The 27488-nt window shown below is 40.3% G+C and overlaps 1 protein-coding gene across 5 annotated transcripts in view; it reads right to left on the bottom strand.

Annotated features, from left to right (window-relative positions):
- The window catches only part of LOC122811105 (para-nitrobenzyl esterase-like), a 284915-nt gene that overhangs the window by 59044 nt on the left and 198383 nt on the right, over positions 1 to 27488 (bottom strand). For all 5 annotated transcript variants that reach the window (XM_044082687.1, XM_044082684.1, XM_044082685.1 and 2 more), the window contains one exon: positions 20451 to 20509. In XM_044082687.1, the coding sequence (XP_043938622.1) occupies positions 20451 to 20509 (59 nt within the window). The remainder of the gene's footprint in view (positions 1 to 20450; positions 20510 to 27488) is intronic.

Below are 27488 nucleotides of genomic sequence, written 5' to 3'. Positions count from 1 at the left end.
CTTGACAAGTGCACACCATCGTGTCTGATCATGTTTGCCCAAAATTATCTTGGATACTCTACACATTTCCATTTTTAAAACAGGACATTTTTTTTCATGTAGGTATTTACCAAAAAAATCTTTCCATTCGTGGTGGCATGACTTTCCTTTCTATATGTGATTTGTGAAATATATGTGCTAACACCTGTACAAGCTATGCTATCAAAGAGGGCTATAGGTTCCTTATTAACAGTCAGAGAGTCATTGTGGATGAGATTATTTGTACCGACATGAATAAAAACAGATTTGTACTTCCTTATGTTTAGACTTTCTAATTACTACCTCACATCCTCTACTTTTGCTCCTGGAAAGCATAACACTATTCAATGTTCATTATCTTCTCTGCAAATGTAAGTGCCAGTTTCTCTAATAAATGAATCTCCAATTACAAGAATATCTTTTTTGACCAGATCCGAAGAATATTCAACTTCTAAGAATGCATAAATAAGCAAGTTATGGAACACTTACTTCAGGAAAATGTGCTCACCCCTACACAACACGGCTTTCTTCCTAAGCATAGCACCACTACTGCCCTACTATCCTTCATCAATACTATTTCTCAGGCCAGACACAACAATAAACTAGTGTCATAATTATTCCTAGATCTCTTAAAGCATTTGACACCATGTCTCACGTCTTTCTTCTGGACAACCTCACTAACCTCAATTTTTCCTTGTCTACCACGGCCTGGTTTTCCAGCTACCTCTCTGACTGACTACAATCGGTAAAATGGCTCTCAGCCCTGCCCCCACTCTCCATCAAAATGGATGTTCCCCAAGGATCTATTCTTGGGCTACTGCTCTTCAATATCTTCAGTAATTTACTCTATAGCTCCTGCCCTCAGTCTACTCTCGTCCAATATGCCGATGGCTCTATTGTCATCACCATTGCAGATACCCTCTCTGGCTTATACTCTATTACTCAGAAATCCTTCAACTCTGTTGAGACTTGGCTCTCCAACAACCAGTTAATTCTGAATGCTAAAAAGACTAATCTCTTACATTTACTTTCCAAAAGCCTGTATAACCTGAAATCCACATTTACTAACCATTCTCTAGATAACACACTTATCATAGTTGAACCCCACACAAAACCTCTAGGGGTTATGATAGATGACAAACTGAAATTCAATTTGCATGTCAACAATTATATTAAGAAAATCCATAAAAAACTAAGCATCTTATATAGAAATACGTTCCTATCCAACAAGGCCAAAGTTTCACTCTCTCATGCCTATCTCCTACCAAGCCTAATGTACAGCTCTCAGATCCTCTCTAACCTCCAAAACACACTTCTAACTAAACTAGAGAATACCAATAATAAAGTGGCTAGATTTGCTGCAAATCACAGCTATAGAAGTCTTCACTATCTCTCTTTAAAACACTTAAACTGGCTGGAACTATCTCATCAGCTTCTCCTCTCCCAGCTTCAGATTACCCACTCTGCCTTATACCAACCATCTTTCTGTCCCAGCTTGACTCCTCTTATCTCCTCATACACCTCTTCCAGGTCACTCTGAAGTTCAGACCAAGACTTACTACATATCTATAAACCCAAGAGCAAAATTGGTCAAAACCTCTATAGCTACCACCCTACCGTCTCCTGGAACAAACTCCCACTGGAAATTTGATCACTTAAACAACCAAAGGCATTCAAATCAGCTGTCAAAGAATACATAAAAAGCCACTGAATATGTCAATCTACTCACCCCCCCATTAAATTGTCATCCTCTCATATTTTTTGTACTGTGCCAGCCTTTTACTGGTTCTCTTCCCTTTTAGTGCCATCTATCTTTCCTCTCTTGGTTATTGCCTCTTACTCCATCTTAAACTACCTCTGTAGATACAGCCAGGTAGTTGCCACTAGAGAAGAACATGCAATCTTAGCTTTTTCTTCCTTGTTCATGTTTTGTAAATGTAATGTAAACTTAATCACCCTACATATTTTCTAAGATTGTACTTTTCCCAACTTAGAACTTTAATATTTCCTCCTGTATAATTTCAGCTCTAGTATTATTAAAGTCTTCTGGCTTACATACCTTTTACCATTAAAATGTATATGTAAATGTTGGGGAGCTTTTCTCCCCGGGCCTCTGCTGAAAAGGGGTTATCATCTCAGCTGGAGAAATCCAGTCAACAAACGTAAAATAAATAATAATAAATAAATAATTCTGTAATATCTGTTCTATCAGTTGTTAAAAAGGAATGATCTTCATCACTATTAGTCTTATTAATCCCACTGTTTTAATTGCTTATTACATTTGCAAGTGCACAGTTCTCATTCAGCTAGCTTTGTGCATTCACACCTTGAGCCATTTTGTCAACATCTGTCTTTTTCTTCTTTTTTCTTACAGTAATGTTCTTCAATCCTTCCATGTTCAGCTTTGATTTCTTCCTTTTCACCTACCACTTGCCTGTCTTTTCTACCTTTTCTTTTGGAAAAATTATAACTTTTTCTGTAGACTGAAGGTCTTCTGATAGAAAAAATGTTATCATTCCCTGTAATCTGTGTTTTAAATAACAAAGCAGTGTCCTTTTAAGCATGTATTCTCTTTGTTTTGCATTCATCCATTTCATTTTCTTCTTTATTTGTTGTGAACTTCTTCCTTCCTTTCTTTTTTTTAATTTATTTTTACATGCAAAATGTATATGTATATATATATATATATATATATATATATATATATATATATATATATATATATTGATTGCCAAATGAACTAAGGTTGATATATTTCCAGCCATGTAATATATTGTCTTGGATAAAATCACAGACTTAATAATCTACTTAATAATCTGGTTAAATAAGAGCTACCACATCATTATAAATTTGATTTAAAGTACATAAGGGTTATATATTATTATGACAGCTACTAAGTAGGGCAGGACCAGCTCGAATGTCACACTGATAGGGGAAGGGATGTGAATTTAACATGTGTGCCAATAACACTTTGTTTTACAGCACAATAAACCACTCCCATGCCTGATAAAATGTATATATATATTTAGAAAGCTTGTGAGGAAATTATTACTCTATTTTTGTTTTACTTGGATCGCTTGTGTGTGTACTTAATAAAGGATTTTCGACTGGAAACAGACTGCCTGCCTTGCTTGGATTACATTCGAATACTTAGTTGTTGTTGTTGTCTTTCGGCTTTTCCCGGTTAGGGGTTGCCACAGCGGAACTCCGGTCCGCTAATGATTGGCAGTAGATTTTCACTGTGCCGAGTTGCCAGCTCGACGTCCAACCTTCAATGAAGGCACGCCCATTCACGCATGTCTTTCGGAACACCACTCGACCCGCAGGGAGGACTTGCAGACCCAACACAGAAGGCACTCCCTGCACACTAGCTTAGTAATGCTGTACAATTATATATTTTCTAGAATTATTTTTTTGTTTTGTTTTGTTTTGACTTAAGACGAGTTTAAGTTCGCTACTTATACTACTATTGTCTGATCTGATTAATATACATAGATTAACTAGAAATATGTGGACTGAAAATCTTCCACACAGAGAAGTTTCTTACACTGTCTTGATATAAAACGTATGGAGATCAGCAGGATATTTGGCTAGTAATGCAACCTTACTTCTGTGACCCATGAAGCACAGTCTGCTTTATTTATTTAATAATTTGTTCAAATTTTATTAACTGGATAAGCGACCTGGTTCTTCTCAGATTATTTTCAGTCATGGTCTGGGCTACAAAGGTAAAGGTAAATATAACACATATATGGACAACTTAATGTAGCCAATAAAACAGGATGTTTTGGGGACATGGGATAAAGACAATGTACCGAGGGAAGTCCCACACAAATATGAACAGAAAGTATAGCTGTGTTAGGTTCAAAGGTCGGTACTAGGCTATCTGCTTGAAGGCATTTATAAGCCTAGCCAGAAAGTGTTGGTTTTCGCTGCCCCCTTAGATTAGTTCCCTGTGCCTCTGTCCAGCAGAGCCACTGAAGTGATCCCTGGGGTAAACTTTCTGTTTCCCATCCACTCGTCAAGGTTTCTCTTGAAGAGTGTTAGTGAGGAGCTCTGCCAAATGTAGATTAGAATCTTGTTCCAGAGCATGCAAAGTCTCTGGGACAGGAAACTATCCCTCCAGCATGTCCTATTTATTGTTGTGGTGAGGTTTAGATCCCTAGAGCATTTGGCTCGAGGAGATATGGTTTTCTTTAGGTGGAGCATGTCCATCAATTCTGGGTTGGACATGGCCTTGTATGTCAGGCAGAGACACTAGTACATTAGGAACTAGAGACATTAGGAACTTAATATAACTGTATATGTTTGGGTATGTTCAGTATTGCAGTAGTGATAACACTAGGGACTTCTGCAGAAGAAAGCATGATATCCACCGCAACTTTCAGAGCTTAAAACCCTTCCATCTCTAGGCCCAGTTGAAACTTTCCTACCTAGACTTCGGCACATCTATAGTATAAGGAGAACGCCCACCTACACTACCTTTAGTTCTTTCTTTCTCAAGCTTCCACGAGAGATCTGGGCTGAGACCAGAGCATAAACTGCCCCAATGGAATATGCTCCTGGTAAAGCAAATCAACCAGAAGATTCCTCAAAGCTGTCTCTCCAGATTCATATTTCCATGACCATCATGCACAAGAAAAATAACCATGTTCTCCCTGTACAGCATCATCACGGTGTTATCTGTGACGATTATGCAGGACCTTTGGTTGAAAATATATTTAAAGGATTGGATAACTTAAAACATTTACATCATCTGTTTTATGTTGATTTTTTTTCCTCTGAGTTATGTATCAGTTCCTCTGGATCCTCAGCTTCCATTAGTGTACCCTTTAGGTTGTGTCTAAGAAATCTGTGGTAAATCTCTGGGTGTCTGATCTTAGCTTGAATGATTCTCATACATGCACACAGATATCTTCACACTTGTTTTTTTTTTATTTTAGCTTGAATTACTACTAACCCTGAGAGCAATTTATTTATTTATTTAACATTTGTTGACCAGGAAAGTCAGACTAGGACAGAGCCTATTTTCAGTGGATGCCCGGGGAGAAATGCTCCAGACACTTGTCTTTGGAACATTAGCTCTCATTTCTTCTCTCAAATACTTGCTAGACACAAACAGTTGCTAAGTCATAATTATACCTGTATCTTTAGCAGTTGTTGTTTGTCTTTCGGCTTTTCCCGGAAAGGGGTCGCCACAGTGGAATTCTGGTCCGCTAATGATTGACAGTAGATTTTTATGAAACGCTGAGGTGCCAGCTCGACGCCCAACCTTCAACGAAGGCAAGCTCACTTACGCATGCATGTCTTTCGAACGCTACCCAACCGCGGGGAGGACATGCAGACTCCACACATAAGGCACTCCCAAGCCAAGCCAAAAATCGAACGGGAGAACCTCTTGCTGTGAGGTAACAACGCTACCGCTGTACCACTGCAGAATCCCTGTATCTTTAGCAGTACAATTCTTTTTTTGGGTTCTGATAACCACCATGCTTCTCTCCTCTCCCATCACAGCATTTCACACTGAGTTTAGTCTCACTACCATCTGTTTTATTATACAGTGCAGTAATATAAGAAAAATGCAGGACTAGATGCTTACGTTACTATTTGACATGTAAACACACAGATCAACAGCCAGAGACACAGTGACTTTGCACTTACTTAGATAAGGAGTAAACAGCACCAATCACAATAAAAATGCAAATTAAGTATGTATCCCTGTTCGAATCACTGCCACTGAATGTGATCTGTTTAAGTGGTCTTGGATTCATGCCTTAAATGTAATTTACATGGCTTTTTATATAGAAATTAGAAAAGTGTATATTATTTGTTACTTATAACTTAGATCTGATGAAACTCTGATAAGGGTGTAAACACTCGTGTCTCGTTTTTACTTAATAAACCGTGGTTTCAACAAGAATGAAATGTGATCTTTGACATGGATCTTAAATTAGAAGATATGACAACAGTCTATTTTAATAATTTGTATGAAGATATCAATCATGCCTGTACAACTAGTTTTCCCTGTTTTGGTTTGCTCTTCCTTAAGGAAAGTGTGTAGTACTGGAAAACTACATGTGCTTGATACCAGGTTATGTTGTCTGTGTGTGTGTGTGTGTGTGTGTGTGTGTGTGTGTGTGTGTGTGTGTGTGTGTGTGTGTGTGTGTGTGTATATATATATATATATATATATATATATATATACACATACATATAAAAAATGACAGAGAGATATAAATGTAAATAAACCATGATACTAGAGTGGACATTCACTGCAAACTATTACAAAAAGTACTACATACTTTCATTCCTTACAGCTTTGAACCTCAGACATCAGCATCACATTTTTTAATAGGTATTTATCATGATTTGTGATAATATGCTAGAAGATTATTAGAGCTGTAATATATATATATATGAATTCCATATAGTTTCTAGAGGTCAGGGCTGAGCTCCAGACCCCTGCTGTGATCTTACCAGAAATTCTCATGGAATTTAAGCTCTTTAATTTCTCCCCAAACTTTTTTTTAATTTAATTCAAAACCCTGTCTATCTGTTCCTCCCCATCCATAAGTCTACTTAATTTTCTTTCTATTCAAACTTCCCATAGATTATACATTTTTGCAGTAATAATCTATTTCAGATTTCTAACAGTTGTACCATCAATTAAAAAATCTCTCTTCTTTTACTTTCACTGCTCTTTCCCCATAACAGAAACAAGTTTGGGTTGACCTTGAAGGAAACATTCCTTTATCAATCTCTAGCCAGAAACTTTTCCCCTGTCATCATTTATAGGTTCACAGGTGTGTACTAGGCTAATTGCCCTGGAGTCTTTATAAGCCTAGCCCATAGGCTTACCCTGGCATCGTGCCACCCGACCTTATATTTTTTTAGTTTTAACTCTCTGCCTCTCAGACTGAATATTCTTTAGTTTATTGCATAGCTTCTCCATTTTTGGTACCTCTCTATCCCAAAAAAGTTCCCTTATGTCTTTAATTTTATTTATTTCCTCTGATCTTATGAAATATTGGACAATCTTCAAGAACGGGATCTTTTCCCAGCACTGAATGCCCTTTCAAATATTTAATCAGCACAGAGTAACTTGAAAATGCATTCCTTAGGACTGTAACCAACACCGTATCCGACTGCAAATTTAAGAAAACAAATCATCATTGGCCTACTTCTGTCCCTAACATGTGTATACTAATCCTGCCTTTCCATATCTGCCACACCTGCAGAAAATCTGATTGTGTGTGCGTGTGTGTGTGTGTGTGTGTGTGTGTGTGTGTGTGTATATATATATATATATATATATATATATATATATATGTAGATATGTTTTTATATATATATATATATATATATATATATATATATATATATATATATGTGTAGATATGTTTTTATATATATATATATCTTTATATATATATATATATATATCTATATATATATATATACAGAGCTCCCTATCAGCTGATCACGTTTTCACAAACTCGAAATTCATATGGTGAAAACTCACAGCTTTTGAATGGAGATTGCAGTACAATGAGGATTGTGAAATTTACCATTTTTCTCATTGTAGTTCGCTCTCAGAGTTGATATATATAATTTGCAGAGGGTGTTGGGTGGCTCACCACATGCAGGGGTTCAGGGGCTTGCTTCACTGCAAAAAATGTAAAAAAGGTAGATTTTTGTGTTTTTTGTTTTGATATTCAACTTTTCAGAAACTCGATTATATAGCTCGATCATAGACCCACATATATATATATATATATATATATATATATATATATATATATATATATATATATATATATATAACAGAGAGACCATATAAAAGGCAGACCAGTTGGCATAATCGTTAAGGTCTTTGCCTCCCATGCACAAGGTACAAGGTTTGATCCTGACCTCTGGCCAATGCCTTTTTGGAGTTTGCATGCTATCTCTGTATCTGTGTGGGGTTCCTCCCACCTCTGAAAAACCTGGAAGTTTATTGGAGAGAAAGTGCAACAGTTAAAGGAATTACTCAGTGCTCTAGCACCTGAAGAAGAGGAGGAAGTTGAGAAAGAATGGCAGTGCCTCAAAACAGCATGTTTGAGGACTACAGAACAGATATGTTGCTGAGCCAGGTATGAAAATAATGATCATAAGGAAAGCTGGTGGTGGAATTCAGAAATTCAAGAAGTCATCAATAGAAAGAAGTGCGAGAAAAATTGAGAGATAGAAAAGATAGACCAGGCTCAGAAGGAATAAAAACTAGCTGCAACAGCAAAGAACAGGACATCACAGATGCTCTACCAGCTTCTGGAAAGTGACTCAGTAGGAGGCAAGGCAAAGACAGACAGAAAAAAGAAGATAGTCAGACATCCTTCATACGTGATGCCAGTAACAACCTGCTCACCAGTCCACAGAACATTATGGGTAGATAGAAGAAGTATTTTCAGCAACTTTTGAATGAAGAAACCCCCACAGAAGCTGTAGTGCCACAGACACAAGAAGAAGAGGAGCCCACCCTAGAGGAAGTAGGAATAGCCCTTAGGAAAATTTCAGGGAAAGAAGCAGACTTATATGAGGTCACAGCAGATATGATAAAGATACTGGGTGAGATAATTGAAAAATGGCTACTGAGGGCACTCGTAGCAGTGTGGACAGAGGCGTATTCCAGATGACTGGAGAAAAAGCATATTCGTGCCAGTATACAAGAACAAACTGTGGGCAGTACAGATGGGGATTGATAGATGAATATGCAAAGTATTTGAAAGTAAGATGGGAGATGAGCAGCTTGGATTCAAATCAGGATGTAGCACAACTGATCTGATGTTTGCAGTGAGAGAGATAACTGAATATAATAGAAGCTATCGATAAGGAAATTGTCCAACTGGGCATTCCTAGACTTGGACAAAGCATATGACAAGTTCCTAAGAAAGCTGATTTAGGCAGTACTGTGGTGGTTCAAAGTCCCAGAAACACTGGTGATAGACTACATTAAAAAACAGGAATGCAAAACTGAAGGCACATGGGATGAAAGTAAGTACAGATAAGACAGTGGTAATGGCAGCAAATTGGGGAAATCAGATGAAGCTGAATTGAGATGGAAGGGAAAATAGTGGAACAGGTTAACAGCTTCAAGTATCTGGGAGGGGTGGTTCAGGAGAAGGGAAGTCTGAATGAAGAGGTCAATCCTAGAATCAGAGGGGTTGTATCCAACTGGCATACAGTATCAGGTGTCTTCTATGACAGAGGGATGCCAAAGAAGCTACAAAGTAAGGTGTACAAAACAGCAGCGTGGTACAGAAACCTGCGTAATAAAGACAAATCAGATGAGGAAGCTAGAGGTGAAGGAAATGAAGAGCTTGAAAAGACTGGTGGTAGCATGCACACTGTGGGACCGACAAAGAAATCAAGATATAAGAGCCAAAGTAGCTTCAATTGCAGTAAAGATCAAAGAGAACAGATTACCATGGACTGGGCACATGTGCAGAAAAGCATAAGACAATCTGGTGAAGAGTTGTGATAGACGAAGAAGGTAAGAGGAAACAAGGATGTCCAGCAATGAGGTGCATGGATTGTATGATAGAAAATTTATAACAGTCTGGTATGAGTGTCGAAGAAGACAGAGTGTGGCATTGAATTGAGAGAGATGGTGACAGTTAACAAAATACCCCAAGTAGAAAATGGTTAAAAAGGGGCTGATGATGATTATAATTATATCTGTATCTATCTATCTATCTATCTATCTATCTATCTATCTATATATATATATCAAATGTAGATACAGATATATAGATAAGGAAAATAAGGAAGATCAAATATTCCTAAAGTTAAATGTTTGAAACACAAATATTAAATGAAAATAAAACAGAGAAATCACTATTTTTACAGATAGCAAGGAACTCTATACCCCATACACCCTTGACAGATATATCTATAGATATCTATATGTCTATCTTTATATATATATATATATATATATATATATATATATATATTTATATATATATATATATATATATATATATATATATATATATATATATATATATATACTTCATATGATCAGCAGACCATTTGATTGACATTCATTTGGTCGACAATCAGTATTCAAGGCACTTAACAGGGATTTGCCCCCCCTCCCCAGTGTTGTGCGACCCTAGAGTTGTTATATATAGTTGGGGGGTGTGGGGGGGGGGGTTGAAGCCCCCCACCTATTTACATTTAAAAGAATGAAAATACAAAAAAAAAACTACACATTTTAAATGAAAATATTTGGGGGGCTTCGACCCCCACACCTTCCCTAACTATATATATCAACTCCAGGGTCGCACAACATTGGCGAGGGGGGGGCAAATCCCTGTTAAGTGCCTTGAATATTGGTTATTGACCAAATGAGCTGTCGACCAAATGAATGTCGATCAAATGGTCTGTTGATCTTATGAAGTAGACCTTTATATATATATATATATATATATATATATATATATATATATATATGTATATATATATATATATATATATATATATCTATATTCACTTCAGATGATCGAGTTTCCTAAATCTCGAAACTCATATGATCGAGATTATATAATCGAGTTTTCAGAAACTCGAACATCAGAAGTGAAAATAAAAAAAACAAAAAAACCCCCAAAAAAATCAAAACACATTTAAAGACGTTTTTGCAGGGGGGAAAGCCCCTCTCCAACCCCCACACACCCTCTACTTATATATATACTAACTCCGAGATCGTGCTACAGTGGGGAAAAGGGAAATCTCCTTTTCCGCACTTCTGCAGACACTGTGGAACGAGAGATTTCCTTATTTCCTGCTGTAGTACAATCTCAGACTTCAAATATTTAAGTAGCAGGGGTGCAGAGGGCTTGCCCCCCTGCAGAATCCCTCACCTAAGGCACTCACACATTTTATTCAACCCCCACTTCAGATGTTCGAGTTTCTGAAAACTCGATCATATGGTCTCCACCATATGAATTTTGAGATTTCGGAAACTCAATCATCTGAAGGGAATCTATATATATATATATATATATATATATATATATATATGCATATATATATATCTATATATATAGATAGATATACATGGGTCTACTGCTCTACATCGAAAATACACTTCAAAATAAGAGCAGCAGACCCTACACTTCAGCCAAAGTCCACTTCAATGAAAGTGCACTTTCGCTAAAGTCTAGTTTCCTGGGCGACCCCCTCAAAAAAAAAAAAAACACTAAAAAATTTTTTTTGCAGGGGGAGGGGGTCAAGCCCCCCTGCACCCCCCCCACCCCCCTACTTAAATATACCAACTCCGAGATTGCACTACAGTGGAGAAAAGTGAATATTCCCATTCCGTGCTGTAATGTGACTGCCGAAGTCAATGTTCAAAGTTTCACTGCTTCGAACAAGTGGTCTCGGTGAAGTGGGATTCGAAGTAGTGAAACTTTAAACTTATGCACGAATCCCATATATATATCTATATATCTATCTATCTATCTATCTATATATATATATATATATATATATATATATATATATATATATATAAAATCTGTCTATGTATATATATATATATATATACACACACACACACACACACACACACACACATATATATAAATATATATATATATATATATATATATATATATACTCCAAGTCCAAGATCGAGCTACACGAGCTACACTAAATAGGCATATTCCCCATTCTTCACTGTTCTGTGATCTCACACAGACAAAAAGCCAGTACAGTTCAAATACCTTTCAATCATCTCTGCCAGGTTTTTTCTGTCTTTAACCAAAGTAACATTCGACCAAGTGACTTACCATACATGGGTTACTGTCAAGTGCTCACACTATCAACAAGTGCTTGAACTGCTGAGAAAACAGTTCAAAAACTGACTTTTCTAACTTTGCCAGTATTTAGTTGTGTGAGATTACAGTACACTTGGAACTGGGAATTTGTCTTTTCCCCAAAGTAGTGCAATCTTGGAGTTGGTATATAAAAGCAGCATAGGGTGTGGGGTGTGCAGTTGGGCTTGCACTCTACAAAAATATGTTCCTCTTTTCAATTTGATCTTTATTTTTATGTCTAAATGCTTGAACTTTTGAGAATGCATATCTAATGGATGAACTCATTAATTATCAAGCACAAAGCACAGGAAATTAGTGATTGCAACTAAACCTAACTAAAACACATTTCCAATAGGTTCATATGTTCATAGGTGTGTACTAGGCTAATGGCCCTGGAGTCTTTACAAGCCTAGCCCATAGGATTACCCTGGCATCGTGCCAACTGTCCTTAGTTTCCAGTGCCTTTGTCGAGTAGAGCCACTAGAGTGATCCCCGGGGTGAATTTTCTGTTTTCATCCGCTCATCAAGATTTCTCTTGAAGAGGGCCAGTGAGGTGCTCTGCTTGACATGTATGGGAAGTCTATTCCATAGCATGGGCGGTCTCTAGGTTATGAACCTGTCCCTACAGCATGTTTTGTTGATTGTGGTAATGAGACTGAGGTCTCTGGAGCATGTGGTGCGGAGGAATTGGGATTTCTTTAGATGTAGCATTTCTAACAGTGCTGAGTCAGACATGGCTTTGTAAGTCAAGCAGACATTGCCTTTAAGTAGGCGATATGAGACAGAGAATAGCTGGAGTTTTTTGAGTCTGTCCATATAGGACAAGTGTTTAAGGCCTAGGATCCTCTTTGTAAAGTACTTTTGCAGCTTCTCCAGTTGTTGCAGATGTCTAGTCAGGTACATACTAAATGGGTCATTGTACTCAATGATTGCCCTAATGAGGGAAGAGTAGAGGGAGACAATGATGTCTTTCTTCCTGGATGCAAAACCCTTAGTAATGAGATGTGCAACATAGAAGGACTTTCTGACCACAGTGGCAATGTGGTGGTCAAAAGAGAGGTTGCTGTCAACCTGTGTTCCCAGATCTCTTATACCGCCTTCTGTGTTCAGTGGACTACCATTGATGTGGTAATTCAAAAGAACTGGGTTTTTCCCAAAGGGGATGACGACACACTTTTTGGCATTGAGCTTAAGGCCATGATTCTGACACCAGTTGATGGTCTCAGTGAGGCCTTTATGTAGGATTTCAACATCACTTGGGGATTTAATAATAGCTCCCAGTTTGCTATCATCTGTGAACTTTGTCAGCCAGAGTCCCTTCGTGTTGGCCTAGACTTTAGAGAAGTAGATACCAAACAGGAGAGGACCCAGGACCGAACCCTGTGGGACTCCACTCATGACTGGTCGGAAGTCTGACTTGGAATCAGCTACTTTCACACTGTGGGTTCTATTTGTGAGCCAGTTTGCAACCCACCTAGTGATATAGGGGTTGATGCTTAACTTAGTGAGTTTTTCTATGATTCCTGAGTGGGGAATTTTATCAAAGACCTTTGCCAGATTAAGGTAGGCTGTATGAACCACCTTGCCTTCATCCACAGCTCTGGTGACTGACACAAAGAAGTCGACCAAGTTGAGCAGACATGATCCAACCTTTACAAAACCAAACTGTGTAGGATCCAGAGTTTGGAGATTCCCTATATTCTTGTTTATTAGGTCCATGATGATGCATTCCATAGCTTTGCATATCAGACTCATCAGGCTGATGGGGTGATAGTTCCCAGGGTCTGTAGTCACTCCTCCTTTGTGGAGAGGGATGACTGTAGCAGTGCACCATTCAGTAGGGACAAAGGGTGAGGTGAGGCTGTGAGTGGACAGGGCATACAGGTGAGGTGCCAGTTCACTCTGTAGTTCATGTAGAACACAGCCAGGGATATTGTCAGGTCCCATAGAAGCTGTATTCTTGGATTTGGACAGTGCTATTTTAACCTGTGCAGCATTAATACTGGGTGCCTGGCAATCTACTGGTATTGTGATTGGTCCTTTGGGGGGAGAGAGGGGTAAAGTTAGCAGTGAAGCTGTCGGCCAGTATATTGGCAATATCTGCTGGCTCAGTATACCATTGTGCAGTAGCTCAGAGCAAATATTAGTATTGCCGTGGAGATTTTTTACATAACAACCGAAGACCTTGTGGTTGTCTTTACCATCTGCTGCAATTCTGTTTTCATAGCTAGCTTTAGAGGTTTTGATGAGGGATCTCAACTTTTTGTTGAGGCTGATAATGGAGTTTTTCCATTCTTGAGAAATCACATTATTCCGCATCATTTTCCTCCTTCTGTTGTAGAGTTTGTTTATGGCAGAGGACCACCAGATTGGCTTCCTTGTTTTGGAGGAGACCATCTTGGTTCTGTTGGGTATGGCGAGATCCATGCATTTGTGTACGTATTGGTACAGAGCATTGTTGTATGATTCGGTGGTCATGCAACTATTCTACATTTGCATGTGTGCCGTGAAGTTAGCCACCTCTCTTCTTAGGAGACCAAAGTTAGCTTTGGAGAAGTTTTTCATGTTGGTTACCTTTGCGGAGTGGGGGGTGGGGTAGGAGGGATGTGGATTTCCAAGGTGATTAGTTTGTGGTCAGATCTAACCAGGGACGAGTTGACTATTGGTGTAGAGCAACGGTTGCCCATGTTAGTAATGACCAGGTCGAGGATGTTACTACCTCTAGTGGAGGTAAGAATGAGCTTAAATGGGGATTTAATAATAGCTCCCAGTTTGCAATCATCTGTGAACTTTGTCAGCCAGAGTCCCTTCGTGTTGGCCTGGACTTTAGAGAAGTAGATACCAAACAGGAGAGGACCCAGGACCAAACCCTGTGGGACTCCACTCATGACTGGTCGGAAGTCTGACTTGGAATCAGCTACTTTCACACTGTGGGTTCTATTTGTGAGCCAGTTTGCAACCCACCTAGTGATATAGGGGTTGATGCTTAACTTAGTGAGTTTTTCTATGATTCCCGAGTGGGGAATTTTATCAAAGGCCTTTGTCAGATTAAGTTAGGCTGTATGAACCACCTTGCCTTCATCCACAGCTCTGGTGACTGACACAAAGAAGTCGACCAAGTTGAGCAGGCACGATCCACCCTTTACAAAACCAACCTGTGTAGGATCCAGAGTTTGGAGATTCCCTATACACTCTTGTTTATTAGGTCCATGATGATGCGTTCCATAGCTTTGCATATCAGACTCGTCAGGCTGATGGGGTGATAGTTCCCAGGGTCTGTAGTCACTCCTCCTTTGTGGAGAGGGATGACTGTAGCAGTGCACCATTCAGTAAGGACAAAGGGTGAGGTGAGGCTGTGAGTGGACAGGGCACACAGGTGAGGTGCCAGTTCACTCTGTAGTTCATGTAGAACACAGCCAGGGATATTGTCAGGTCCCATAGAAGCTGTATTCTTGGATTTGGACAGTGCTATTTTAACCTGTGCAGCATTAATACTGGGTGCCTGGCAATCTACTGGTATTGTGATTGGTCCTTTGGGGGGAGAGAGGGGTAAAGTTAGCAGTGAAGCTGTCAGCCAGTATATTGGCAATATCTGCTAGCTCAGAATACCATTGTGCAGTAGCTCAGAGCAAATATTAGTATTGCCGTGGAGATTCTTTACATAACAACCGAAGACCTTGTGGTTGTCTTTACCATCTGCTGCAATTCTGTTTTCATAGCTAGCTTTAGAGATTTTGATGAGGGATCTCAACTTTTTGTTGAGGCTGATAATGGAGTTTTTTCATTCTTGAGAAATCACCTTATTCCGCATCATTTTCCTCCTTCTGTTGTAGAGTTTGTTTATGGCATAGGACCACCAGATTGGCTTCCTTGTTTTGGAGGAGACCATCTTGGTTCTATTGGGTATGGCAAAATCCATGCATTTGTGTACGTGTTGGTACAGAGCATGGTTGTATGATTCAATGGTCATGCAACTATTCTACATTTGCATGGGTGCCGTGAAGTTAGCCACCTCTCTTCTTAGGAGACCAAAGTTAGCTTTGGAGAAGTTTTTCATGTTGGTTACCTTTGTGGGGTGGGGGTGGGGTTGGAGGGATGTGGATTTCCAAGGTGATTAGTTTGTGGTCAGATCTAACCAGGGACAAGTTGACTATTGGTGTAGAGCAATGGTTGCCCATGTTAGTAATGACCAGGTCAAGGATGTTACTACCTCTAGTGGAGGTAAGAATGAGCTTAAATGGGGATTTAATAATAGCTACCTCTAGTGGAGGTAAGAATGAGCTGGTCCAGAGCATTGGAATTAATGAATTCCAGGAAATGTTGGGCAAGTGCTTTGGTACATGAGTAGCTTTCCCAGTTAATGGAGGGGTAGTTGAAGTCACCCAGTATGGGAGTGCTAGGTTGGACCCTAATATTCTCCAGGGTGCTTAGGAACATGGAGTGTGAGTCTTGGGACATGGATGGGGACCTATTGCAGGCTACAACCTGAATCACTGTCTTACTCAATGTTAGCTGCATCTGGAGTATCTCAGATGCATTATGTTGGGCTACCAGTCTGGAGGTGTGCACATCCTTTATGAATATGGAAACACCACCACCTTTGGAGCTTCGGTCCAAGTTATGGGGGACAAAAGGTGTGGAATGAGTTATAGCCTGGTAGTGCAGGGGTGCTTTCTGCTGCCTTGAACCAGGTCTCTGTTACAGCACAAATGTTGATGTTCTCCATTTAAAGAGTACTTTGAGTGAGTCCATTTTGAGATTTAGACTTCAAGTGTTGAGCAGCATGACCCTCAGATTGCATTTGTTTATATCTGTTATGGTGGTAATTTGGTCCTTGGAACACCACCTAAAAAAGGCAGTATAGAGGTGGCAAGAGCCTTTGCCTGTATCCAGAAGCCCAGGAGTGACAGATGCAGGCCATCTGTGGCAAAGCATCGTGGTCTGTCAATCATGTCATCCCAGGCAGACAGATACTTGATCCCCTTAGAATGACACCCGAAACTTAGCCAATTGTTGAAATCAATCATTTTCTGCTTGTACTGTGGTATCATTCTCAGTGAAGGTAGGATGCTGCTCAGGGCTAGGGTCATACCCACCTGGGCTACATAATCCAAGAGCTCCTCCATGTCTCTTTTCATGTAGTTCAGGGAGGTATGTCTCAGGTCATTCACCCCCACATGTACAATGACAGAGTCATATTTGTACCTGTTGTTGAGGGAACTGAGTGCATGTGTTATGAGGAGGATCCTGGCACCTGACAGGCAGCTGTTTGTTACTATCTCCTTATTCAACCTAGTGAGTGGGACATCAGTGTGCCTCACTATCGAACCACCTATGACTAGTGCATTGGTCATGCTGTTTTGCCTTTGGGGCTTTGGTTGAGTGGCACACGGTTTAGGAGAGTTATGTGTCTTGTGATTAGTGTTGTGTTGTGGTGGTCGAGTGAATTTCTGCCTTGGAGGTCTCTGCTGTTTGAGTAGATTTTTATTGAGAGCCTCTGGAAACGTGGGTGTGTGGTTTGTGTTTTTATGTGAAGGCATTTCTGGTGCATGTTCTGGAGGGCTGTGTGTTCCATGTGGTGTGGTGCAAATGCTGATCTTCTCCTCTTGACCAGATATTCCGGTCTTGGCTGGTGAGTGCGTGGCTTCCAATTTGGATATACAAGTGTATCTCTTGCAAATCTGAGTGCTGGGAGGTAAGAGGAGAGGGTTGTCAGTGTACATGAGGCAGTTGCTACAATGCCTCAGGATGCCCAAGTTCACCAGGTTAATAGGAGAAAGCACTGGGAACTGACCTTTAGACATGCCTGGAGGGGTGGGCATTAATAATACAATGTATCAAGGAAGGAAATCAAACAGTATCCTGTCCTGATCAGTTGAAAAACCTTATCACTGCCTTCAGACAAAATGTGTCTGAATAGTGATAGTGTTACAGAAAGGATCTTTCTAAGGTAAGGTGTGGGGTTGGGGTTAGAAACAGGTTTCCCCAGGTAAATTAGGGTTAGTTAGCATGCTTTAGTAAGGGTGGGCAAGGGTACATGAATGCCAGTGAGCTGTTATATTTTGCTGTCACATACCCACTGCATATGGTGCATGCTACTTATCTGCACCTTGTACAGCTTGAAGCCACAAGCTTATGCTGGATGACTGATGGGTACATGTACCACACTACTTTACAAGTAGCTGCACTGTAGAATTGACATGATACATTAGCTACAATTTTAATCCTCTTGAAAGTGAGACTATGTCCAGAGGAGATTTGGGATATTATTAGCTTCCTGTAGTACCCATGGAAGAGTGTCTGTATAGAGCATGAAGGATAGCATGATTATGCTTTATCTCTTTCAGGGCCATTTCAGGGAGTGCCCACCGAACCCCTACTATGGTAAATTTAGATAAGCGAGTACATAGTATGACCTGGTTTGGGAATTGTCCTCAGCCATCAACATCACCTGGATGGGTAGGTGGGGTATAGGCATAATTTTGATAACATGGTGCAGGAACACTGATGATCTCTTTGCATGGAAAATGGAGGTTAGGCAAGAATGCACCAAATGATACAGTAAGCTTTTTTCTATATAGTTTATCTTTTTCTTAGATTCTCTTTTACACTTGGGACAGTTGATGCTATTGGTATGTATATATCAAACTCATCCTAATAATTAGATCCTGAATATATCTATCAGGTATGTGTGTGGGGGTTGTGGTGGTTTTGTCACTGCATGTGATATACCTACTACACTTTTGTGGTATCACAGGGCCATGCTCTGGGATGGGTTGCCAAGTACTACATCATGGTAACTGCACACTGCCTGGGATGTCCCCATGTATAACAAGCACCATATTCTGTTTACATACCTTAGCATATGTGTAGGGGCACACACCTGCCTGTTGCCTGGTATGTAAACACTGATGGGATTGTATGCATTGTTCTAGCATTTCACCTTACAGTTACAATAGTACTCTGATATACTACTTCTTTTGTAGCATGAGCAGAGTATGCTGGTGATGCAAAATGTGTTTCCTTCCCCTGAAAGCAGAAAAGGCTTGCATCTAGCTATAGTTAGTTCCCCTCATATTTGCTGACATGTATGCTAAATAATTTCTGTCTAGTCATGTGCAAGATTCACTTAAGACTACTTTCCTACTTTGTTTCCCCTTTGCAGGGACAAATGATAGCTTTGCTCTTCAGGTGCCTCCATTATACCCCATGCCTGCTGTGGTTGTGGCTGAGGTGCATGATGGTGATGAGGCTGGGATTGTCACACCAGAAGGGGGGTGTCTCACCTGTCACTGGCATGTAGCCTGCCTGCATTGGATGAGGCTGTCCAGGAGCAGCTGAAATAGGTACTGGAGGGTGGGATGGAGAGATAGAGCACTGAACTGACATATGGCTTGGATGGAGATTTTCTTAGCCTGAACTACAGGTTTTATCACCCTTCCTGCCCTAACAATTACATCACAGGGGAGGATGTGGCTTATGCCTCCAGCTATCGTCCCCTCTTCCCCACAGCTGACCATCGCCTGCCATCAGCTCCTTTCTTCATTTATAGGGTCCCCTAGACTCACCTTAGCCTCCCCTGGGCTCAAACTGACCCATGTCTGGGGATGTTCAGGAGACTGAGGATACTGGGCCTGCATCAGACTGCTCCACAGGAGTATGGCCTAACTCTCTATCACCCTGCAGTAGCCTGTGAGCTCTGCAATCACTGCCTCTGGGAGGCACATGATGTTTGAGTCTACTTTGAGTAACCTGTTGGATAAGAGGCAAACTGCTTGGATTATGGCACTTCCAGACATTTAATGCAACTACTACAGCAAGCTTAGGCAGCCCTCCTTTCCACAGGATGGGTAAACCATCATCTGCCACTCACTCCAGTCCTCTCCTATCCAGTCCCACTAGTGCCCATGTCACTACTTGAACACCAGTTGTCTGGGGCACAGAAAGGGCTTTGTCCTTTTGTGCCTTTGGATCAACTACCACCAGCCATCTTTATCCATTACATGGGGATGGATCCCTGTGATACCCCTCAGTACGAGGACTGGACATGATATATCAACTACTTGTACCTCACCTTATCCTCCACCATGTGTACTCTTTTTCTCTTGCATCCTACCCCATACACTGTGCATTGTCTAACCTTTCTCATCTCCATTTCTCTACTCTCTGTACATCCCATGTCTCCTCATCCTAGTGTGTGCATTTCCTTTTATTTGTGCTGTACTCTCTTTATCTGTTTGCCCTCACACATGTTCCGATCCTCTTTTCTTACCTTGATATCCGTTTCACTCTTCCCCTCTTCCTTTCTTTCCAAACAAAAAAATAAATATGACTGCTATCCCCCTGGCTAAAGGGAATGAAATCAGTTTTCTTTTCAGAAACATCTGACTTTTCATGGAAAAATGTCAGGAATAAATCAACATGAGCATTATACAAATACTGTAAAACCAATTAATATGCATGATCAATTATTCATCCTGATCAGAAAAGGTAAATACTCCATACAATGATAAAAGAATCCTCTATATTATTACTATAAGTAGTACATGAGTGTGCTTAGAACTCTTTAGTTACCTTTGACAACCATTTCAAAGTCACTTTGGCTCCAGAAAGTGATGTTGGCAAATGTGGGGCTGAAATATAAAACAAAGAAAGAAAATGTTGCAAGCTATTACATGCATATAAACATTAACATTACAGTATATTTATCTGTTACTACTCCTTGTAGACACAAGTACAATTACACACTTCCAAAAAAAAAACAAAACAAACAAAAAAAAAAGCAGGTAAAATGCCCCCAAAGTGAAGGTTTCTTCTTATCTAATTATAAGGAAATTAAAATTTTTTACTTGGACATTATATCAGACTCTATAGCAGATTGCGTGGAAAAGCCACAAGGTATAGTTTGCTGCCAGATAATCGACCAGCTCTCAAAACATAAAACCTAAAAGATTGCCAGTGATCATTCATGGTGAACAGACATGGAAAGGACCAAGAAGGCGAGTGTTGTGTCATCCTCACTTTCTGTCTTTTCTCTGAATTTGTGTGATATAATTTGTGTGATATATATATATGTGTGTGTGTGTGTGTGTGTGTGTGTGTGTGTGTGTGTGTGTGTGTGTGTGTGTGTGTGTGTGTGTGTGTGTGTATATGTATGTGTGCTCATTTGTGTGACACTAAATGAATGGTCAAAATGTCTTAGGCAGTAAGATGGATCACAAAATATTGAAATACGGATGGTCTGCTCTACTTGCTACAGACTTTTGTACTAAACAATCCAGCAGTAAGTTGTACAAGACTGTGGTACAGTGATGGCTGTTTTTTATTCTTTTCTCACTGTAGTGTGATCTTGAAATTGGCATATATAAGTATCAAGAGTGAAGGGGAGCAGGGGGTTTGCCCCTGCACAGAACCTGTTTATAGTGTATTCAGGGTTTTGTGTTTCAACCCTTTATGGCTGATGTTACAACTTTCGTCATTTCATCCATTTGATATTTTGAATGTATTCCATACACAAACATATATATATATATATATACACACATATACACACACACACACACACACACACACACACACACACACACACACACACACACACACACACACACACACACACACACACACACACACACACACACACACACACACACACACACAAAGAAGGCCATCTCTTCAACCAGAGAAGAAGAAAAAAAGCTCTTCTCCCTGAAACCATGCTTCCACTGTAGCAAGTGGTTTGCTACAAATACAATTGCACCCACTAACCACTTACGCATCTCAGTCCAAACTGTAATAACAGTATCAGCATTCATATGAATACTGGTACTGCAATAAAGAGCTACGTCAGCAACTGCTGATCATAATAGCACCCCTAACACCTTGGCACCCATGGTGGATGCCCCTTTCTCCACAACATAGCTATGCATCTGTCTGTTGCTACTGACTTACTGTCCACACTTCTTTTTCCTGCAACTGCTCCTTCATTGACTATACCCCACATGCAAAATGCCCAGCAGTTTTCCCCTCTTTTTCATATATTTGCTTCTAGATTTCCAGATAGGCTTTCCAGATCTTCTGTGGCCACCATACTGTCAGAATGGGTACATGATAATATCTCAATGGATGTAAACTTTGACAGTCAGAACACTGCAACCTAACTGTTGATGTCAGAAATGTTGACATATAGGGAGAAATGGGAAACCTATATTGTGTTATTGTGGTATAGTGGAGATCAGGGATTTAGCCTTTGCAATCTTGGATTTACTATATATAATTAGCAGGGGGTGCTGCCCACATGGGGATTCAGGGGCGCTTGCCTGCCTGCAAAAACAAATATTTTTGTCTTTTTATTTTTGAATTTGATCAAAGCACTCAACTTTCAGAAGGTCACTCTAAAATATAAATCCCTCAGAGCATATGTTTCACACCTGCCTCTTCTGTCATGCACATCCAGCATCTTATCTTTGTTTTTGTCCTTTCTTTATATAATGTTTTTGGTGTGAAGTACCATCACACCAGAAAGTACTCTTAATATCTGTTCTCTCACCCCATGCAATTTAGGCATCTCTGTGATGTTCTTTTGAGGACTTTTCTCCAATTAGCTTCCCTGGCCTGCCACCCTTTTTCTTTTTCCCATCCTTTCCTTATTTCCTTCTTTTTGGCTGCCTCAAGTCCATAAATCATTCATTTTACTTTTACCTTTCCCCCATTTTCCCATTTCCTCCATGTGTCTATCCTTTCTGTTTTCTCCTTTCATTTCTTTTCCTGAGTTTTTTCCTTCATCCCTCCTTTCTAGCTATTTTTCTCTTAGTCAGTGGTTCACCCACCGTTCATTTTGTGTTACTCCAAACTCCTGTATTAATTCCTTTAGGACCTTGAATAATGCCTGCCTTCTGCCCCTTCCTTTGTTAATGCCTGTTCTCCTCTTATCCCCTTTTCTTTCTATTTTTCTACTTGTTTCTTCCCTTTGAAAGTGCACAGTCTTCCTTTCTTCCATATTTCTCACTCTTTGCCCTTATCCTCATGTCACATTACCTCATCTCTCTCATGCTTTTATAATTTTTCCACCATCCTGTTTGTCATTTTCCGCTTGCCTTTTGGTCTCCCCTTACTCTCTAGCCACCTATGTAAATTATAGTTTAATTCTTGCATGGGTACGTATGGGATCCTCTAGCCCCCTTTTTCCTACTCAGTCATATCTTGTTATTGATAACCTTCTCCATTTCCCTTTCTCTATTCACATTTTCAAGTACTTCTATAGTAGGTTGGTCTCCTTTGGGCCAACAGGCAGGTTTCTTGATGATAGTACTGGTAGGAGTATCATTCTAATTACATTTATTCTACCTACTTCTGTCTGTGTTTTGTGTCACTCCATCTCCAGTATCTCATTTATTTTTTTTTATACTTCCTTGCAAGATGTTTTCCCTCTTCCTCCCCAGTTATCTACCAGTAGTCCTTCCTGTATCATTGATCTACTTCCACTGCAGCTGGTACCTTTCCTTCTAATTCAGATTATTGTCCTTGTTCTTTAACCCTGGCTCTTCTCTGTCTTTACCATTTTTCCGAATTTCCTTTTGTACCCTGTTCATTTCTCCTTCCAGTTGTATCCTCCTCACCTTGTTTCCATCCGTTCTCACTCATGATTGTTTCCATAACGGTTGTTTTGATTCCATCACACCAGTTTTTCTTCAGTTTTGCCTTGTCTGGCCTGTTTTTATAATCTGTCTAATCTATCAGTTTTTTTCTGATTTTGACTTCCTTTACTAATTTTACCACGTATAGTTTGCCCATCTCCATCCAGGTATGTCCGTAGTCTTAAGCAGCATTCTACCATCGCCTAGGATGATGCCTGAACACAAACAGAAAATGATTGACTTTAACAAATGGCATAGTTTCTGGTGTCATTGCTGGTTGAGCCAATACTTGACAGCCTGGGAAGATATGATCGACAGACCAGGATGCCTTGCCAGAGATGGCCTGCTTCTGTCTCACTTGGACTTCAGGCTCCTGGCAAAGGCTCTTGCTTCCCCCATAGTGCCTTTTTAGGAAAAGTGATGAGGTCAAAACTACCAACATTTTTATTCAACAAAACACAGATTAAAGGTCATGCTGCTAAAAGCTATGAGTCTAAACATGAAACTGCACTCTTTGCAAGCATTCTTAACCCTGGAAGATGCTGAAATTTGCACAGTCACAGAAACTTGATTCAAAGCTGTGAAGAGCACCCCAGCCTTACCTGGCTACTCATCCTATCACACATTCAGACCCCAAACTGTGGGCAGCAAAGCCAAAGGAGGTGGAGTTTTGATATATATTAAAGACATACACACCTCCAGTCTGGTCAAACAGTATGACACACAGAAAACACTCCAGGTGCAGTTAACCATTGACAGGACCCTTATTCAAATTATAGCAAACTACAGGCCCCCACATTTGACACAAGATGCCCACTATGCCTATCTGGACCTTTTGGAATCTATCAAGATTCAACCCTTTACCCTGATCCTGGGCGACTTTAATTACCCAAACATAGATTGGAAGAACTACTCATGCCAGAACACAAATTCCCAGAGATTCCTTGATTTTGTCACTGCAGACACCTTATAACAACTAGTTGATACCCCCGCAAGAGGTGATCATATCTTGGACTTGATATTAACCAACATGAGTAACCACTGCATCATCCCTACAGTATCATCCTCCCTGGTAAGATCCACCATAAAGTAGTTACTTTCAAAGTCACCATCTCCCCCGACTCACCTCTAGCTAGGGTCAAGCAAAAACACTTCTCCAAAGCTGATTACAACCTCCTGAACAATGGTATAAACAGCTTCACAGCTCCTCCCCCTCTGTAGGAACTGGCACCAATGTCCAAATTTGCACTAAAGTACTATATGAGCATTTATATAGATGCCTGGAATCAGGAATACCCAACAGTAAAAAATCATTCTCAGTAAGGAAGAGTAAACTTGTCTGGTGGACATCTGCAATAAATAAAATCTATAATAAAAGGAAAAAATTACTGTCCAGGACCAAGAAGGAGCAGGTGCCCAGTTGGAAGCAACCTCTCCTTAGGCTGAACACGCAAATAAGAGCACTAGTGAAATCCTCCAAAGCAAACTTTGAGTCCAGATTGGCCACATTTACTAGAGACAATCATAAGGCCTTCTTTACATATGTCTGCAATCTCAAAAGGAAGCACACAGATCTGCTCAGAACTGGTGGTCAAGGACACCACATAATCAAATGCAGTAGATATAGCCAACCTGCTGGCTGACAGATTCAGCAAAAACTTCACATCTGTGCCACCCCATCAATAAATTTGGACATCTCCAGTACCTGCCCCCTTTCCCTTATAAATAGGGAACAGGTACAGGTCATCATTACTCCCTCAGAGCAAAAAATACAGCCTGCATGGGACCTGATAACATCCCAGGCTGCATCCTACATGAACTCAGGCAGGAACCTGAAGCACCATTAGTCACTCTATTCAACAAAAGCCTGAGTACCAGCGTCATCCCAGCTGAGTAGAGGACAGCCACTGTCATTCTTCTGCACAAAGGTGGAGCATCCACCGATTTGGGGAAATTACAGATCCATCAGCCTAACTAGCCTGATCTGCAAGGCCATGGAATGGATTATCATGGACCTTATCAACAATTATTGACAACATATATTGACAACCTGCAAACATTCGATACCATACAGTTTGGCTTCATCAGGAGGAGGTTATGTCTGTTAAATCTGATTGAATTCTTTGAGAAAGTCACCAAAGCCATGGATGAGGGGAAGTGCATACCACCTAGCTTGACCAGATCAAAGCTTTTGACAGTATTCCTCACTTGGGCATAACAGATAAACTCTCTCAACTAGTCATTGACTCTTATGTTACCAGATGGGTAGCAAACTGGCTCACTGATAGAACCCATCTAGTCAAACTAGGGGAAGCCACCTCAAGCAGTAGAACCATAAGGAGCGGCATACCCCAGGGATCAATCTTGGGGCCTGTTATTTGGGATATACTTTTCTGAGGTGCAGGCCAAAACCAGTGGGCTATGGCTGACTAAGTTTGGAGGTGACTGTAAGCTGAGCACTGTCATTATTTCCCCTAGTGATGTGGACATCCTCCAAGTGGGTCTCACCCAGATAAATGACTGGTGCCAGAAACATGGCCTCAGGCTGAATACGAAAAACTGAATCATCATACTCTTTGGGGAGAGCAATATCCCCACAAATGATCACATTAATAAGAATGTCCTAAGCACACAATCAGTAGTGAGGGATTTGGGCATCCAAGTTGATAGCAACCTGACCTTTGACCCACCATGTTGCTTCCGTTGTATGGAAAACCTTCTACATGGCCCACCTCATAAGTAAGGGTATCTTATCCAGGGAAAAGGAGGTCTTAACATCCCTGTATTCTTCCCTTATAAGGCCTATTATTGAGTACAATGCCCCTTTTGGCATTTACCTTACAAAGCACATGCAGCAGCTGGAGAGATCACAGTGGTTCCTCACCAGCAGAATCCAGGGCCTCAAACATCTACCATACACAGATAGGCTAAAAGCCCTGTACATCTGCTCACTTTCATAAAGACCCCTCACAGGTGACCTCTGTCTGTCATACAAAGCAATCTCAGACCCCTACTTGATGGGACTGCTGCATATCCGCAAGTCAAGCTCCATTTGAGTAACCTGCATGCATGACCTCAACCGGGTCTGTGATATCAATAGGACTTGTTGGCAAAAGAGATTTCTGTCCCATAAACTCCCCCATCTGTGGAATAGACTCTCTGTCCACATCAAGCAGAGTACATCATTATCCCTTTTTAAGTGCAAACTAGATAACTGGATGGGAAACAGAAAATACACCCCTAGGATTCCACCTGTGTCTCTGCTGGACAGGGGCATTGGGTACTGACTTGTCTAAACATGGGCTAAACTCTTGGATAGGATTATAAGGGCCTCAGGGCCAATAGCCTAGTAACATTCCTATGATCCCATTCTGTCTAGTCTACTGGCTTAATCAAACAATTTCTGGTTAATATATATCTAACTCTTTTCAGGGTGTTTTTCCTTCCATATATCCTTCCACTGTCCTTTTTTCATGTTTCTTTCTAAGTCTCTTTTCACCCCTATACTGTACTTTATTTTGCAAAAAATCATGTCTTTCTTAGGATCTAGTGCGACACCAAAGTCATTCTGATGAATTTTCCCTCCATCACTTTTTATCTGATTCCATTTTTCAAAGAACTTGCTGTAAAAGTCCTCTGTATCTTTGTTTGGAGCATATTGGTTCCCTATTGTCCATCTCCTTCCATTTATTCTTCCTTGCCAAATGATCCATCTTCTCTCTACACTTTTCTGCACCCATTCAGTCATTACCGGTAATCCTTTTCTCAAATGAGTGGACACTTCTGTCTTGTCCCCCCTTCCACTTTACTGTCTGTTATCTACTTGGGTATTGAGACCTCATGAAGGCTGTGGCTTCTAGTCCACACCAGGTAGATCGATTGCTGACATTGCAGTGCAGCATGGAAGGGGGGGAGGGGTTTGCTGCACTCCTGAGTATGTTATACTTCGGATGAGATGTTAAACTGAGGACTCTTC

Source organism: Protopterus annectens, chromosome 9.part0, assembly GCF_019279795.1.
Source record: "Protopterus annectens isolate FY-2018-M chromosome 9.part0, PAN1.0, whole genome shotgun sequence".
NCBI classification, from domain to species: Eukaryota; Metazoa; Chordata; order Ceratodontiformes; family Protopteridae; genus Protopterus; species Protopterus annectens.
The sequence above is the reverse complement of the archived record's forward strand: the minus strand, read 5'-3'. Positions and strand labels throughout refer to the sequence as shown.